Source organism: Penicillium concentricum (genome assembly GCF_028827145.1).
Source record: "Penicillium concentricum strain IBT 3081 chromosome Unknown utg000006l_segment0_segment0, whole genome shotgun sequence".
Classification (NCBI taxonomy): Eukaryota; Fungi; Ascomycota; class Eurotiomycetes; order Eurotiales; family Aspergillaceae; genus Penicillium; species Penicillium concentricum.
Window position 1 is genome coordinate 2,647,849 of NW_026622759.1, and position 17,815 is coordinate 2,665,663.

The 17,815-nt window shown below is 49.1% G+C and overlaps 6 protein-coding genes across 6 annotated transcripts; 2 read left to right on the plus strand and 4 right to left on the minus strand.

Moving 5' to 3' along the window:
• Window positions 1–1,012: 1,012 nt before the first annotated feature.
• N7517_011235 (small nuclear ribonucleoprotein F) lies at window positions 1,013–1,588 on the minus strand (the record flags this gene model as incomplete). The annotated part of the gene is made up of 4 exons (XM_056728958.1): window positions 1,013–1,079; window positions 1,158–1,313; window positions 1,431–1,468; window positions 1,583–1,588. 4 exons carry the CDS (start codon window positions 1,586–1,588, stop codon window positions 1,013–1,015), a joined length of 267 nt encoding a protein of 88 aa, XP_056574773.1.
• A 529-nt stretch (window positions 1,589–2,117) lies between these two features.
• N7517_011236 (CXXC motif containing zinc binding protein) lies at window positions 2,118–3,021 on the minus strand (the record flags this gene model as incomplete). Its single annotated transcript, XM_056728959.1, has 5 exons — window positions 2,118–2,258; window positions 2,326–2,448; window positions 2,599–2,664; window positions 2,738–2,852; window positions 2,987–3,021. 5 exons carry the CDS (start codon window positions 3,019–3,021, stop codon window positions 2,118–2,120), a joined length of 480 nt encoding a protein of 159 aa, XP_056574774.1.
• A 303-nt stretch (window positions 3,022–3,324) lies between these two features.
• N7517_011237 (putative FAD monooxygenase) lies at window positions 3,325–5,335 on the minus strand (the record flags this gene model as incomplete). The annotated part of the gene is made up of 3 exons (XM_056728960.1): window positions 3,325–4,287; window positions 4,343–4,636; window positions 4,691–5,335. 3 exons carry the CDS (start codon window positions 5,333–5,335, stop codon window positions 3,325–3,327), a joined length of 1,902 nt encoding a protein of 633 aa, XP_056574775.1.
• Window positions 5,336–7,531: 2,196 nt separating this feature from the next.
• On the plus strand, window positions 7,532–10,281 carry N7517_011238 (uncharacterized protein; the record flags this gene model as incomplete). Its single annotated transcript, XM_056728961.1, has 4 exons — window positions 7,532–7,794; window positions 7,849–8,546; window positions 8,596–9,641; window positions 9,703–10,281. 4 exons carry the CDS (start codon window positions 7,532–7,534, stop codon window positions 10,279–10,281), a joined length of 2,586 nt encoding a protein of 861 aa, XP_056574776.1.
• A 1,235-nt stretch (window positions 10,282–11,516) lies between these two features.
• N7517_011239 (DDHD family phospholipase) lies at window positions 11,517–14,599 on the plus strand (the record flags this gene model as incomplete). The annotated part of the gene is made up of 4 exons (XM_056728962.1): window positions 11,517–12,533; window positions 12,585–13,866; window positions 13,916–14,053; window positions 14,127–14,599. The coding sequence occupies 4 exons, from the start codon at window positions 11,517–11,519 to the stop codon at window positions 14,597–14,599; spliced, it is 2,910 nt and encodes a 969-aa protein (XP_056574777.1).
• A 343-nt stretch (window positions 14,600–14,942) lies between these two features.
• N7517_011240 (uncharacterized protein) lies at window positions 14,943–17,245 on the minus strand (the record flags this gene model as incomplete). The annotated part of the gene is made up of 6 exons (XM_056728963.1): window positions 14,943–16,070; window positions 16,115–16,716; window positions 16,800–16,837; window positions 16,903–16,942; window positions 16,985–17,028; window positions 17,100–17,245. The coding sequence occupies 6 exons, from the start codon at window positions 17,243–17,245 to the stop codon at window positions 14,943–14,945; spliced, it is 1,998 nt and encodes a 665-aa protein (XP_056574778.1).
• Window positions 17,246–17,815: the final 570 nt, after the last annotated feature.

A 17,815-nucleotide genomic window follows, 5' to 3' on the forward strand; every position in this document is an offset into this window, starting at 1 on the left:
GCTATGTGGTACGTCGTCTTCTATAAAAAGAACCGCCACGGCAATTAGCCATCTTAACCTGCCACATATCTGAATCTCTTCCAATTCATATAGATAGCATGACGAATGTGCGATCATACACGTAAAGAGGGACAGGGTTGACCAAGGCCTATTCACACGAGAAATTAGTATACGCAGGTGAATTCGCCCCAATGGAGATAGCTCAGGCTGCGCCCGGACTGATGTCAATTGGACCATTGCGCGGACTGTGCGATACATTTATCTCCAGGGTGGAGATTATGTATACTCCGTCTCCGAAATACGATTCGATAGTACCTGGAGCTATGATTTTCTGTTGAGAAACTGATCGACTCAGGTGTGTCTTGTCACTCCTTCAGTGCACCGGTGTACACGATGCATTCAAAATATGTCGATGTCTATTGGGTTTAGGCTGTTGTCCCCCTTTTTCTCACCGATGCCCCCTGTCCGAACGGAGAGCAAGCGGAGACGTTGTCGTCGCTCGTCGCTCGTCGCTCCGCACCTGAGTCATAATACACCGTACTCGATACTCGATGGCGCAACAAACTCGCAGCCCTGATTAACCACAAAGTACACTACGTATGCCTCTCAAACTCGTGCAGAAAGTAATTGATTCGATTTTGGTCAGAGGCCATGCACAAACCCCACTTTGAAAAGCCATAAACAAACAAACGCCTCGTGATAATTGAAATTGTGAGAACACACACACCCGAGTCCCAAAAAATCTGGTAGACTCGGTACATCTTCCGTGTCCATCTGTGCAGAGCTGAGCTCGTGTCTTCGGGTGCCTGATGGGCGCAGTGTAGCCATCTGAGGGTGCCACAAAGCAAGTAACCTATCCATTCAATGGAACAGGAATTCCACTGCGCCAAAGGCACTGCTCCAAAGCTGCAACACCGAAGCATACCTCACTCCCAGACACATAACAGCCGTCATCTCCACCCCCTTCATGTACCGCGCTCCATCGCATCTCTGTCCCAGGGTATGCGACGTATTATTTGTATTCCATATCCGTCACCTCGATTGCATCGGCCGAGCCCATGTAGAGGATGTTGTTGCATCTGTGCGGGGGAAGAGAGTTAGCAAAACTAGAATCACAAGCCAGCCCGACGCCGAGCCGGTTGAAGCGCATAACCTACCTGATCAGAACAAGACCCAATGCACCGGTGGCTTTTCCGTCGATAAACTCTTGCGTGTCGCGCAGCAGGACGTTCATGTATGAATCGATGCTCTCGAGAGTACCCTTGTATTCGGTCTGGCCCCACTTCAGGCGGATGAGGACTTCGGTGCCCACGCTATAGAGATACGTAGGTTAGCAAACCGTGTGAATAACGAGGATGCATCTGTGGGGATGTCTCGATTGCTTGGGGCTGCTTGATGGGGTCCGGGTGGGTTGGGGACGGGTCGCATACCGAGCCTGGAGGAAGGGACGGGGGTTAAGCGGTTGGAACTGTAAAAGGACGAGTTAGCAATTGGTCTTCTGGGAATAGCGCGCGGGTTCAGGTGCTGATGAGCGGGATTTCGAGCTTGATAGCGGGCTGAGCTTGAGGGGGGGAAGACGGACACTCATTGTGACTCGAGATGAGTTTCTGGTCGGTTAGGGTGAAGTAGGATTTGAGGATATGATAACAGCAAAAGCTCAAGCAAGATCTATCACTCCGTTGGCTGATCGTGCTGGTCGTGTTGTTAACTACCTTGACATTGGAGTCGGCGAGATCGCGAAAATGTGAGCTGAATAAGGCGGTGGTCGGTGGCCAATCAGCACTCGTACTTATTCACCGCCCTCAAGGTCCTGTATAGTGGTCAGCAAAGGATTGGCATGATGGTTCTTTGTTGTATACGGAGTAGATACCCTACATTAACTCCTTAGAACTATGATGAAAGGGTAAAAAATGCTTTATGGCTCGTTTTCTCATCAGTGATAGATCTCCCATTTTCGGCATGCTTCATGCTCCCATTCCCATCACAGCTTCGAAGGTTAAGCTCATCAACACCAATAATAATACAATGGAAAAATAGAATCAGAGTTCATCAGGGTTTCATAGATTCAGACCCAACGTTCAACCATAGCTTGATAATCATCATCACCGAGTGGACCTTTAACGGCCAACAGTCCAGGTGATTTCCTTGATGCTGACTTCCTCACCCTTCTTCTCGTCGTAGTCATACCACTCACCCTCCATAAGATCAATGCCAGAGAAGGTGGTGGTGGACTCAATAGCCTTGGCTTCCCATTCGCCCTAATTTATTTCCGTCAGCACATGCAATTACGTAGGTTAGTCCAGACAGAATTTGGGATTTACTCACATCGGGCTTGAACTCAATAAACTCAAGGCCACGGCAGTCAATTTCAAGGATCTTCTGGGCCTTGCTCTTTTCCTGAGCCTCATAGGGCTTAGGTCCGCTAATGACGGATGCAGTGTGGGTTTTCTATGTGATTGTTAGCTGTGTAATAATGGAAAAATCACGCAGGTCCAAATGATTGGGGTCAACAAAGCGGAATAGAAGGAACTCGCAAAAAAGGCGAAAAAAGAAACTCTTTCAGTCTATCAGATTGGAAAAAAAAAATTGCTTGCTTACCGTGCACAGTCGGCACTTCCACACAAAATTAGCCTCGCCGCGGCTACCGGGGATTTCGTGCGTCTCCTGTACATCAATCATGTTAATATACCATTCAATCGTGACAAAAGGGAGAGGATTATGTAGGTAATCCACGTACGAAACGGTTGAAGCTGACCCAGTTAGGGTGTGTCTCGTGGCAGGAGGTGCATTTCACTTTGAAAGTGTAGAAGTAGGGATTTTCCTCAGTGTCAGTGGGCAGGAGGGCAGTAACACTGTATCGTTATATCAGCTGATTGACTCTTTGATAATGGCCGAAAAGATCTGCCCACGCGGCGTTCCTGGGATTGGAATGGGAGATGCAAGTAGCATCAAAGGCTCAATAATCAAACACCTAAGGAGCACTTACCCCTCCAGTTGAGCTTCGATCAAAAGAGTGAGCATTTTTTGGCTTTTGAGGTCAAATGGGTGAACTTGATATTGAGTGATGGCTGAAGTTAAGATCCTCTCTGCAGATGCGGGGTGGAGATGGAAAATACTTAAGGTAGATCGAGTCTTGGCATGTGACCACTCTGAAACATTGAGCTTATCACTATAAAATACGAAAAGTGCGAAGAGGTTGTTTGAATTGAAAATTGATTTATATGGAAATTGAAAATAAACGCCGGCTATGCTCAAGCCATCGCTGCTATATACACTATATACATCTCGAAGGTAAAATACAGACTCATAAACACGTCAACCTTCTCACAGACGGCTCTGTTGAGAGTCCTGGCCCAGCGGCTTCGTTGAGAAGGCATTGAAAAACTCATTGAGAGCGTCAACAGTGCCACTTCCCTCAACCAGCTGCACAGTGCAAGCGACGTGGCTGTCGGGGCGGGTGACGACGACACCACCCTTCTCAGCATCAAAGCCGAGCTTCTCGTGGGCCGCAAATTGAGCCTGAGGAACACGCACATCGGGGATATCATCGGCATAGAGGTGGTGGTGGTAGTCGCGCAGGACCTGGGGGATGGAGTCCACATCGATGGTGTTCTTGGAGCCTGCGTAGATCACAGACAGGGTGAACAGCTTGGAGTGAGGGTTGTGACGCTCGAAGAATGACACATCGGCAATGTCAGACCGGCGGTACGCTGAAAGGAACGAGCGCTCCTTCTCTAGGTTTGCACAAAGGTCGGCAATGGCCTTCTTGGTCTTGGCCTGGTTGCCAGCGAAGATGAAGATGCGGAATGCACCGTTAGCGGGCACTTCCTGCTCAAGCTCGACAAAGTTTGAATCCGCAAGACGGGTGACGGTGGTCGGGGTGAAAGCGCGACCTGGAGTCAGATGAACGCCGGGAATCTGGAACAGAGCGGACTTGGCAGGGTGGCTCGCGTCCCAGGTGAAAATGTTGGGCTGGTAGGCCACTCCGTATCCACTGGTGAACTCGCAAGATGACTTGAAGGTCTTGACAAATTCGTCCTCCTCCCCACCAGCACCCACGGTGGCGTGGCTGGCAGAACCAACCTCGCCAGCAGAAGGGCGGCGCTTGGAGAACAAGGCTGCGTACTTGGAATCGAAGTTCAACAAAGTCTCAGCGATATCCTTGCGCTCGCTCTCGTAGGTGCTAAGAATAGAACGGTTGGCAAAGCCACTCTCCACGGCGTGGATCTTCCAGGCCATGTTAAGTGCGTCATGGAAAGCAGTGTTCATTCCCTGGCCGGCCTTGGGCTGTAGGAATGTTAGCGATATTTGTGGAACAGGGACTTCGAATGGGAATACTGACGCTGTGAGTGTGGCAAGCATCGCCACCCATGAAGACCCGCTCGTCAAGGGTGTACTTTTCAGCAATACCCTGTCCGATGGGATAGACAGAGTACCATTCAACTCGGTCCCACTCAATCCAGTATGGCTTCAGAATGTTCTTCGCGGTTTGCTGGACCTCCTCGACGGTGGCGGACTTTCGGGGGTTCCAGTCGGCGTCTGTGGAGGAGGCAATCTGCACATACAGGCGGACCATGTTGTCCTCGCGGGGAATGACCATAATTGAGCCAGCGTCGGAGTGAATGGTACATTTTGTCTGTGCATCAATGTGTTAGAGAAATAAGTAAGATTGATTCTTTTTGGGGCTTACCTCAATGTCGGGGAAGTTGGTGCGCACAACACCGTCCATAACACCCCAAACATAGGCAATAGGATCCTTGTGGTGAATCTTGATGTCAAGCTGCTCACGGACGAAGCTGCGGGCACCCTCGCCGCTGAACAAATACTTGGCGCGTACATTCTCAATGACATTGGTATCCAGGCACTTCAAGTTGACCTCAACAGGGTAATCGGCGTTTGCGCCATCGTTCTTGAAGCCAACGATGGTCCATGGCCGCTCGACGGTTGTGCCAGCCTTCTTAATTTCATCCAAGAACACACGCTCGATCTTGCCCTGGTGGACCAGGGTGGTGAAAGGGTAGCGGGTGTCAATGAAACGGGGGCAACTAGGCCAGCTGCCAGTGCGGCCGATGCCAGAGCCATCACCCTTGGGATCCCAGAAGGCAACGTCGTACACCTTGGCAGGCTCGTAAGCCATGATCGAGCGCTTCAAACCAAGGTTGCGCAGGATCTCGGTAGATCGCGGCTGGATACCGTCGGCGCGACCAGTAGCGGTCGGCACTGGGCGGTTATCGATGTGCTTTACCTTGTAACCCCATCGTGACATACACAGGGACAAGAGCAGACCGACGGGGCCGGCGCCCACAATGACAATGTCATAATTCTCTTGGACCATGCTGGCGGCCAAAAGCAAACGTGGTGATCAAGGTGGGGATAGGTATGAATTGTAGGGCGAATGGAGATATGATCAACGTAAATAGTTGTGCAAATGATTTGAAATAAAAGCAGAGTATATCGGAGTATTTCCCTGTAAGATGACAGAAAGAAAATGAACGAGGGCCATGGCTGCCCCTATATACTGTCTGGGAACTGGGGTAAGCGGATGGATTGGGTGTTCAACTGAAGCAACGGAGCACATCCACGGCATTCAGAGTCGGCGGAATCGTGGGGAGCACCCGTTCGAGGGTTGGGGTAGCCAATCAGATTCACCAGAGACGGAATCATGTACGATTTGTCAGAATCGAAGAAACAAGCGCTATGTGGGGACATGACTTGCTTTACACAATGTCCATAATACCGTCGTTGATCCCGAGCTGGTGGCTGACTGGGTTGTGACTGGGTTGCTCCTCTTTTTCTCTGCTCCACCCGGAAACGAGTTCGGTAAGCGGACTGCTGGGCACGTGACATCGCCTCGGCAACCCTGCCCGGGATCTATCTCTCTGGACACCCCTGGGGCCTATCTCCATATTCCGTACATCGTTGGGAAATTCCCGATCCATCTAGATCTAGAAATGACCAGCGGGTTCTTCCTAATGTTATTGGCTACATCCTCAATTATTCCCTTATTCCCTTCCGTTCTGCCGAGATGACTGAACTCCTGCCGTCATATCCACCGGTCCAGGTCCCGCACCATCATGGTAGTTTAACCTGGTACTTACACTGAAGAAAACCCGAAAATCCATGCCATGTTCTAGCTGAAATATCCACGAGGCCTCACATCTACTCTGATGTTGTTTCCTCGGCCTATTCCATGGCAAATAGATCGGTTCTACTCTTTCAGAAAAACAACAACATTGGAAACACTGTTACGGAGTACATGCTCATACATAGTAACAGTACTCAGAGGGTTCAACTCCCCAATTCCATGAAAATATCATCAGCGTGATAGTTTGAATGATCTGTATTTTCTTGGTTTGAATTTGCCAGATTTTCCAACGGTAACCTTACGAACCATTTATAGTATATAGTAGCCATTATTATGAATCTTCGGTAGAATGGAAATATCGACACCTGAGGCAACAGAAACAACAGAGTTTTGGGTCGGGTACAAGTTGTACCGCTCCGAACTATATCCATAAACTACATGCTTAAATGGAGATAACAATATCAGTACTAAAATCATGTTCACCCTGACACCTCTTTTAAATGATATATCAAACAGGTTTGCACATGTGGAGAATAAGAAGGTCTTACAAGATTTTGTAATATTCTTACTATTAGTGTAGTGGGTGGATAACACATAGAATGTGTTAGCACTAGTCGTGAGCTCTCAGAGTATCAACAATACCATGTTTTTGATTTGTAAGTGGGTTTAAATATACAAGAATAGCTGGCCGCTTATGTAGCCTTATGGTGCCTTTTTTCGATCTTCTCAGATGTCATTCCTCCTCCTTGTCAGCTTTAAAGATAGACAACAGAAAAAGGCAGTATTCTTTTTTAAACGGTGCAAATGACATTTCTATGTACAACATAGGATATATCTAGTAGTCCATATCAAGCCCCGTTATGAAGCATGTGCTGTTATATCATTTTCTCTTTCTTGACTTCACTCAATTTAGTACTATTTAGGTATGTTCGCATGGTAAAGAGGCGTTTGATTGGTTGATCTATCAGCAACCTCCTTAATAGGGATATCAATTCTTTTTTTTCTTTGTTTGCTCATTCATTGTTTGTTCCCATGTATTTCTATTGTTCCAATATTATTTATTTTCATTCTCTTTGTTTCTGCCTTCTTTGTTCTCTATTGTTCGTGACAAATTGCCAGCCACCTTATTGGACTAAACCTATTGCTGCAGACCATGTGGTCCTAGCATAAGCTTTTCGGCCTCAACAATGGCCTCGATCTTGCTACTATGCCTTATTGGTCATTCATGAATAAAATTTCAATGGCCATTGTAGCTAGATGTATTGTAGCCCTAAGTTCTCACGACGTCGCTGTATATCTATACTCTTCGTCCAATCCCTTTTCTTCTTTCTTCCCATACTTCTTGATATCGTTCATGCTTCTGTTTCTCATTCTTCGGCGTTTACCGTTCTGCAATTGCACATTCGACTTTGAACAGCAACTCGAGTTGAAATTGTAAACCCAACAATGTCTCAATATCCACCAGTCCGTCCCTGGGCAACTCTCAGCGCCATTGACCGGGAGGACGATCCAGGAATTCTCTACGAAGATGAGCACCAGCAATGGCTTCGACAGCACCCACGTGTTGCTCCTCACACCGCAAAGAGGATTGGCAATAAGAGCCTACGTCCCTTCGCAGACCGGGGCCCCAGCATGGCTAAAAACCTTCGTGGTATTGCGGAAAGAGGTGCAGCTCGTCGCAATGGAAGTGCTGTGAACAAGAATGATGTGTACGAGCCATCCTTACCTAAACTTGCTGGACATGAAATCTAATATGACGACAGATCTACCAAGCCGCTGCCACCAATTCCTCAGGAAGCTCCTCAGCTGGCCTCCGCAGTTGGCCAGGAGGGTGTTTTCCAAGCTTCTGGGAGCGCTATCAACAAGATGAGCATCCATTACATGCTTAACGGATCAGAGATGCAAGGCAACCAGGCCGAAACTCCATTTTCTCAACGCGAAACTTCTCAGCCTGCTATCGAAGCTGGCCAGAAGGCAGGTGTCGAGGGCCCTGTGTACTCGAGTAAAAAGATGAAACCGAATTCGCTTCTCAAGGAATACACGCAGAAAGGCTACGATGACGAGACTCCATCTATTCCACCCCTGCCTCCCATTGTACCCTTTTCAGACGACCACTACAATGCCCAGGCCTCCTATACCAATCAGTCCTCTGTTGACCGTCGCTTGGCTCTTGCTGCTCTTTGTTGTGCCCCTGTGCCTGAGGCCCCTTATGCTCAACCCCATTCCAGTCCCCATCGCCACGGTCATAGTCCAACTTCGTGGTACGAAGCTTCACCCACTGGTAACGGATTTACTCCGGATGCTCAGGTTGCAGTAGCCGCCAGCGCTACTCCAGTGCCCGAAATCAAGCAAGAAAATCAATTCACCAAAGTGCAGCGCCCAACCATCGAGGAACTGATTGCCTTGATCAATCAGGACACGGAAAACTGCCGCCTTGCAAATGAAAATCACATTCCAGGAAGTCCATCTTCTGCTTACCGTCTCGCTCTCCCCCAATTCGGCATCTACAGATATCTTCCATGCGGGTCAAAAATCTGCTTCGGATCCCCAGATGCCTGACTTTGTTATTCGTAATGCCGAGAGTCCTCCATTTGCGAGCCCCGGCACCATTCGCAAACTTACACCTACAACACCTATGGGGTCCCCGTCCCCGTCCCACGCTCAATCTCCTTGTCCTAAAGGATGTTGCTACTGGTCTGAGGATGAGTTTGACCGAGAAAGTCTTGCATCTTCTGGGCTTGAATTTGAGCAGGAACGGTCTGCTTCTGATATACATCCGCAAGAGTCGCTGCCTTTGAATTCTCCTCTTTCCCCTCCCCTCGAAGAATGTTATGTTCGGGTTTCGGAAATGCCCGGCGAGATGGACTCTGGCGTCACTGTAGCCCATGGGCATCAGTTTGATTGGGAAAATACTACTCCTGACTCGCCTCTACTGGATTCACCTCCATCTCCTGTTCAAGCTCCTTCGTCTTCAGAACATCACCCCAGTGATCTTCGTGCATATTCCTATGCCGATTTGCCTCGAATTGGAACTTCTCCATCTGACAATATCCCTCACGATCCCCGTCTTACGACTGTTACTTTCCGTTCGGATTACATATCATCTCCAACCAGCTACCCTAATTGGTTGAGACCAACAGATATGAACAATGTCGATCAGTCTCTTGTCCCACAGCAATTGAACGTGACAAATAAAAATCCTGCCTTCACCATGACTCTCCCAATCCGCAACGTTGCCCAGCATCAGACAGCTGTTCACGTGTCTGATTCTACCAACAGTGGACATAGCCGCGCAGTTTCCTTCGTCAGCAATGAGTCCAATGTCAACAACAGCTCCAGCAATTCAACTCTGAGTCGTGCTAGTCAAAGCCCGGGTGTCTCCAGCTCCGAGGGCTCCGAGGGCTCTCGTGGAACCAAGCGCAAGCGATTTACCAAGAACCTCTTTGGTAAGAAGGGATACCTTGAAGACAATGAGGTGCAACGCGACAAGCGATTCAAGTTTTTCAAGGGGGCCATCGAAAAGGGACATTCAACCATTGGCAGTATCAAGGGAATGGTAAGTGCTTCCTGACTCGGCTTTTGAAAAATATTATAGTGACTAACAATTATTTTGACAGATTTGGGATGAGAATCGAGCTCTGATCAACTCATCCAAGCCCAGCATCGTCACCGAGAGCACTGCCCCCATTACTCTGAACACCGAAGTGCAGTCAATTTTGTACGCCGAGATTGAGAACATGATCACTCATGTGGCCAACGAATTCCTGATGAAAGAGTATTATGACGGCCACCTCTCTGTTTATTCTCTCAACAAGGTGAAAAGAAGATGGGAGCGGAAGAACATGCCCGGTGTCCCTGAATTCCACTTTGATCAAACAACCCAGTACAAGCTTATCAGCGCAAACCGTGAGCATCTCAAATTCGGTAATGCGAGCAACGGTCTTCGGCCGTACACTGTTCTGCGCAACTGGAAAAAGATCTGCAAGAACATGACTATCCGCACCTTTGTGGCCCCCGATTCGGTTATCAAGAAGCACATCCACGATATCCTGGATCTCCTGGAGATTCTGAACGCCGATGAATGCCACATTGAGCTGATTATGGTCCTTGGTGCGCACGTTCGTGGAGAACTGAAGAAGCACGAGGTGATGCAGCACCACCGAGACACTCAGAACTCTGGAAGCTCTCGCTCTTAACTTCCATTTCGCTCATTTGCACTTGACCTATGTTTGATTTCACAAATTTTCGTCTGGCTTTCTTGCTGTTCTGTCTCGGCAGTTCTGTTCTACTAGTAGGACTTGACTTGGCCGTTATCAGTTTGCTTTCTGCCAGTTACGCTTTCAGTTTTTCGTTTTTCGTTTTTCGCTTTTGCTCTTCTGTTTTCTTTTTTCCGCGTGTGTTTTACCAGTGATGAGTGGAATAATTTAGCATAACCCAAATCCAACTCATCCCATATGAATCCTTTTTCCTAGTAGATTGCCCCTATGAGGTCGGGTGCAATGTATAAGTTGCATTGGAAATTTAATGTAGTATTTTTTTGCTAAACCGTCCTAGCGACGCCACCCGTGCATCCGTATATTAAGGTTGGCGCTGCAGATGGAAGCTGGTGAATTAGCCAGAAGTAATCGTAATTTCTGGATTTCTGGACTGGTGCAATATATTGTGAAGAAAATCCAGAATTAGACTGCATATCCCCCGAATTACTAATATTCAGCAAGATCACAGGTAGTATACGCTACGCTTTCTTCCAGCTTGACACCTACTAAATAGATCGTTTACTAGTCTCATATATTGCTACTACGTAGCTTAATTCAATGTTTCAAGCCTAAATTAAAAAAAGTAATTTCCAAAGCAATAGGTAGCTATATTCCCTTTAGTCTCAAAAATAGCCAACGAAGAAGAAATCCTCACTAGCCATTGTGATCTTTCGAAGGTTATGGGATGGTAAGACACTAGAATGTCTTCAGCTAACATCATAATGACCACTCGAAATGGTGTATTCGAGACTTACCCAAGGCTACCTATACATCCATGGATGTATTATTATTTGCAGGCATCAAACTTGGTTGCCTGATATTCCAGGCCATCTAATGTGCTTCCTTGGCGTTTGTCAATCATGTTGAACTAATTTTCGAACATCTCTAAATTTCAACACTGTAACCTCCATAGTTATATGTCAAAGTGAAAAAGCAAAGGCTGACACAAAACACGTGAGGCGACGTCATCGGCTTATAGGATCACGGGTGCCAGGTCACCGCTCTACCTTTGACAAACTTCTTGAACCTGTAATCACCGTGGTGTTTCCGACAGAAATTGTGGACTAGAAAAGTTCGGCCCCCAATGACCGTCGATACATCCCGCGTTTAGCCCTCCATATCAGGGGTGGAGATCAGTACCAGCTCAAACACAGGGGCTCCGTCCAAATATCCGAATGGCGGGCCCGATCCACACCTACGGTCCGAGTTGCCTGCTTGTGGATGAAGAGCAGGACCTCACTAGATTTCAATCGCTTCCATCACCACCAGAACTCCGGTCACAGTTCTTCTATATCTCATCATTGCCGATCGATGATCCACTAGCTGCTCTGCCTCCACAGGGGACCGGGAATGAGAGACTTCCTCCCACACCATTCTCGGCCAGGGATAACATCGCCTTAGAGGAAGCTTGGCGTGATCTACGGGAAGCGAGGAAGACCAAGTTTGCTGAGAAACTCAGATCCAGGCCAAACACATCGACAGGTCCTCCTGGGATAGCTGTGCCTGGTCATGAATCGGTCTCAAATGTCGATCGCCGTAAGGCAGCCAACCAAGAGGATCACTCCTTGGCTGGGAGCAGAGGAAGCACTCTGAGCAACCCTCCTTCCTTCCCGGATGACCTGCCCGCTCGCAGTCACAAGAGTCACATCGCTTTTGCTACCGGTAGTGCTGGAATACGACCCCGTGAACTCGGCAAGGAAAATCGCGTGGGCTCTCCACTGGGTGATGGGTTTAAACATGATACCACGAAAGGAATTGCCTTCGATCGGAAAAGAGCGCGCTCGTCTTCAGTCAACGAGTCGAGCGCAGCAAAAAGAAGAAGCAGTTCTCCTTTGGAGGCCGAGAACGTGGGCGAAGGCGACGAGGAGACTGGAAGTCTACGAGCTGATCGCTCTCACGATGCAAGCATGAGTGGCTCTCCTTTTATACGGGCGCCGATATCTCAGCCTCAGACGCCGCTTGGTCGCTCATTTGAGTCATCTTCGTCTAGAGAAGGAGGCGAATGGCAGGCGGAACTTCGAACTAGTACTGCTCCTCGAAATGCCCCGAAACCTTCGGGACTCAGAACGACTGTGAGCCTAGACCAATTGACTCAGGACTCGCAAAGGGAGAGGACAGAGGAGCCGAACACACAGACAAAGATTCCAGTCGGTGTCTCACGGCTTCATCTGGTCGAGCTACCGAATCTCAAGGTCAGTACAATCTCTCTACTCGGCTCTGGGTTATAATAACGCCTTTTATAGATGAAACCTATCTACTGGAGGCCTCTTCAGGACATATCAAGTGTAGTTCGAGCCACTTGGTTCTACAAGAATACTATGCTGCCTGTTGAGACTGAACTTGCGAATAAATTGGAAGAAGGCTATGTATACTTGAAGCCATGGAGCGATACTTGGCAAGATGAACTGAATAGTTGTGTGGAAAACGGGGCAGACGCAGAGTTGAAAATTGTTCACCCGCTGTGGACAAAACAAGACAGTCAGCCTACAACTGCACAAGCGCCACAGAGTAGTGATTCGCCTCTAGATGAGGCGGAGGATCCCTTGATATTCGACAAAAATCGAGCTGCTGGCGGCACCTCTGTCCAGTCTGAAAGTATCAAGTCATATCTCACATCAAGTGCCATCTACGTCGATGCAACAAATGCCCAAGTGCTTCGGCCCAGCTTACTTCCCTCGGCGTCGAGGGGAAGACGACCTCTTAATGCAATAAGGAAAGGACGTCAGATAGGCATACCTGTGATTCGCGGCTTTAGTCGAAAATTATGGGAACAACTTCACCCGTCAAAGCCCAATCCTATCGATGTGCGACATTACATCCGCAAAACCCAGTCGAAAAGTCCTTCTGCACGAGGTGAACAAATATGCTATGCCTGCAAGATGGAAGAATCGCGACCACCTCCAACGGACTTAGTTCTCGTTGTCCATGGCATTGGGCAAAAGCTATCGGAGAGGATGGAAAGCTTCCATTTCACTCACGCTATCAATGCGTTTCGGCGAGAGGTGAATATGGAGCTCAATAACGAACCTGTCTGGCCACATGTACGCCAGGATCATGGGGGAATCATGGTTCTCCCTGTGAATTGGCGCACAAACTTGTCGTTGGATGACCCCGATGTTGAAACGGGTATCGAGGACCCAGCTAGCAACAATTTTTCTCTTGCAGATATCACACCCCAGACTCTTCCTGCTATCCGGTCCCTGATCAGCGATGTGATGCTTGACATTCCTTACTATCTGTCACACCACAAACCGAAGATGGTCAAGGCGGTGATCAGAGAAGCGAACCGAGTGTATCGCCTCTGGTGTAAAAACAATGCAGGGTTCCAAGACCATGGCCGTGTGCATCTCATTGCTCATTCGCTCGGAAGCGTGATGGCCGTAGACATTCTCAGCAATCAACCAACGCATGTTCCTCGGTTCGACTTTTCCAATACGGCTTTACATAGCGACATTTTCGAGTTTGATACTAGACATCTCTTCCTCTGTGGAAGCCCAGTCGGCTTCTTTCTGCTTCTTAATAAGGGTACGTCTGAAATTTACATCATTCCGCCTTGTATCTAACATCCTCGCAGCTAGTCTTCTTCCCCGAAAAGGCAGAGACAAGCCAGGCAGTGAAGGTGACGATTTACTTCGTGGCGTTGCTGGTGAGGCGGGTCAATATGGCTGTCTCGCCGTAGATAATCTCTACAATATCATGCACACAACTGACCGTAAGTGGATTCCATATCCTTCCCATCCGAGTTTCACATCCTCTTTGCCTTAACTACTAACGACCATTTCCAGCAATCGCGTACCGAGTCAATGCAACAGTAGACTCAGACCTCTCCAACTCCCTCAAAATGGGCTCTATCCCCAGCTCCACCTCCACCTTCTGGCAATCCTTCGGAAGTGTCTTTCGATGGAGTTCAACCCCGTCAACATTAATGCCCTCCACAGCCCCTACCCGCCCCGCAGCAATCTCCAAGCTCCCATCTAATGTCGAGCTCGAGACCCACGACTTCACTCGTGAAGAGATCGCTGAAAAACGCATGCTTCTGCTTAACGATAACGGTCAAATTGATTATTATCTCTCGGGTGGTGGCGGCCCGTTGAATATCCAGTACCTCAACATGCTGAGTGCGCATAGCAGTTACTGGACATTGGGTGATTTTGTGCGGTTCTTGGTTGTGGAGATTGCGAGAAAGCAGGGAAGAGAAGGGACACTGCTTGCTTTTCGGGCTGAGAAGAAGAAGGGATGGAAGTATTCAAAGGGGTGATTCAATTTTCGGGCCATCTATGTACTTTACCATAGTTTGACGTTGGTTTTGTTCTCTGGGGATATGTACTTTATGTCATTGTAATATTCACATACAAGCGTACAACTTCCAGACTCGTTCCATGTAAAAATCACAATGTATTTGTATTTTCATCAAATATGGAAACTTGCAGATGTTGACCGTATATCGTCTGTTCAAAAAGAGAATGGAAAAAATGTGAAGACAAGACAGAAGGCAAGAAATATACAAAGCTCCGAGACAGACAGATAAGAAACCAAAACACGAGCAGTTTTCAGGAGATTCAGTCTCCATCTGGGCATAAATCATATATCGTATCACATCTCTAGCAAATGACCCGAGTGTCCGAGCCATGAACATCCCCCATCAACAAAGCCTCCACAATCTCACCCTTAATGCCAACGCCCCGTCCAGCCCGCAGCACCACCAAAGCATTCGCTTTGGCCAAACTGCCGACCTTTGAAGATCGTTGGCCTGCACCCTCCACCCCCGTGCTCGTCGCGTATAACCGACCATCCGAGCGCGATGCCGTAACCACGGCACGGTGGTACTCCGTGCGTTTGGGATCAAGCGGGAAATGGTGCGTCAAGACGACAGCGACACGCGGGAGACCAAGCTGCGGCGCGAGCCAAGGCTTAGAGCTGAGTGCCTGGGAGCTGTGGCCCAGGCCGGTGAGCTTGTGCAGCGAGGGGAGAACGAACAGGTTGAGGGTGACGAGGGCGGAGGCCGGGTTACCGGGGAGCGAGAAGATGAGTTTTGATTGGCGCTCCTGTTGGGAGGATGTGGCATCGCCAGTTGGTTTGAAAGGAACGGTTGCGAAGGTGGTTGGTTTGCCCGGTTTCATGGCAACGCGGCCGAAGTGGATTGTGCCGCCAAGGGAGCGTTCGATTGTAGGCTTGAGGAGGTCTAACTCGCCCATCGAGACACCGCCGGTTGTGATGATCACGTCGACACTGGCGGAGGCTCGGCCTACACCGCGGAGGGAGTCGCGGAGGGCATGCTCGAGCTCGCTGGCAGGTGTGTCGCGGGCGATACCGAGATCAACGGTTTCGAAACCCCATGAGTTAAGGCATGAGATAAGAGATGGGCGGTTGGAGTCGCGGATTTGGCCGCCTGTGAGAGTTTGCGGGTCATTGTGCTCGACGAGCTCGTCGCCGGTGCTCAGAACGCCTACGCGTGGTTTCCGGAAGACCTTGACAGTCCTGGTGCCGGTTGATGCCAGTAAGCCAATCTCTCCGCCGACGGGAGAGATTAGGTCCCCGCGAGCGACGATTTTGGAGCCTAGCATAACATCGCTGCCAGGCTCGCGCACATTCTCGCCGGGCTCGATATCCTCAGCGAGGATTTCGACTGTCGCTTCTTCCTTGCCGTCAGGTGTGCACGAGTCCAGGTTCGTATCCTCGACCATGACTACGGCATTCGCGTTTGGGGGAGGGGAGCGCCAGTGGTAATTCTAGCGATGGTCCCCGGTTGCAATGGCTCTAGGTTCCCGCCGACATTGGCATGGGTAACGGATGCTACGGGGAAGATCCCTTTCGTGGACTGGCCGGCGGTGCTAGAGTTTGGTGCGATGACAGCGTAGCCATCGACGATACTAGCTCGATACGCTGGCACGGCTTCTGCGGCGTAGACGTCTTCGGCGATCACCGAGCCAATCAAGGATGTCGTCACTGGGACCTCAACGACTTCTGGGTCGGGAGTGTGCTCATTGATTCGCCGAAGTGCTTCATCTACAGAGAGCATCGGGTAGGGGGAGGAGCGATAGCGCCGGTTAGGGCCTGCACTAGGGTCATTGGACTGTGGCCTCTCCGACGGCGATGTGTGCGCCTTTGGGGCTTTGTGCCCATGTCCATGGTCATGATGGTGGTGGTGGTGGTGATGATGATTATGTTGATCATCAACACCAGCCTCTGATTCGAGCTTCTTCACGCCTCCAGCATGTAGGTCCCGTGAATTAGCCCCAGCAGACTGTAGACAGGCATGTGGAAGAAGCTTAACAACGGCGTCGAGGTTCTCCATGGCTCCTTTGGGTGAACCGGGTAAAGTAATAATCAAAGTCTTATTACGAACACCAGCAACTGGTCTGGCCATCATAGCAACTGCGCGGGGGATTAGCCAAGGTAAATATAATTCAAGGAAAGCGCCATGGCAGCGCCAACAGCGCCCCTGATGTCATGCTCACAGGGGGTTACTTTCAAGGAGGCAGCAATCATGCCGTGTCTTGAAGTCTTGGTTAGCTTCCAAGGCCACTAGCGTCAATGCGGCGCCGAGGGTATCCAACTTACATTAGTCCCGGCGCATGGCGTTGGATTAGGGGGATACGGCCTAGTGATGTCAGCGTAAGGCAACGGTCAAGATCAGAATTACAAACTTCTGGAGTGTTATCCTTGATGGAAAATCCTGTTCCTCCACTAAGTAGAATGAGGTTATACCAATTAGGGCTATCGGCCCAGTCGTATATGGATTGTTGGATCTGGAATACGTCGTCCGGGACGATCCTGAATGCGGGGGTTCCCACTTGCCCTCTGCGGACAAGATAGGCGTAAGTGCATCAACGACCTTGTCAGAAGTGGGGTCTTTCGAGGCAGTGTCCGAGACAATTAGAATTGCTACTTTAAGATTGGTCATGATGTGCGTGGGAGTCTGGGGAAGTGGATGTGGATGTGGAGAGAATTTTGTTTGGGGAACATCGGACTACCAAACCCCGACATGAAATTAGTGTGGTTAGTGTATTTAGTGCAATTGGGTGAAATTAGTGCCAATGCTGCTTTTCCTTTGTGCCAATCATTTTCGAGTTCTCTTATAAGTTGATACGAATTATTCCGATGTGCTTGTACAAAGTACCTAGGCACAGCCTCGAACAACCAGGGTTGAGTGTAACCCATGAGATTGGGTTTTAATCAATTTGAACAGGCTGGTATACTTCAATAGGATTGGCCCAAATCTAGGCTATAGACTACAGTGCCTAGATGTAAATATAGGTACAAGTGATTTCATCTGATAGCGATTTTTACAAATATTCGTTCACATCCCTAGTGTAACAAGCTAGAACTAGCTTACGCGGCCTCAAATCTGATACATATGATCTCCAGACCATTGATGCAATTCAGCAAAACCAAAATGGCTCCACGTGGTCGACCCCAGACGCCCCAATGCGGTGTATATCGAAACATGAACATGAACTATGAAAATGAGAAC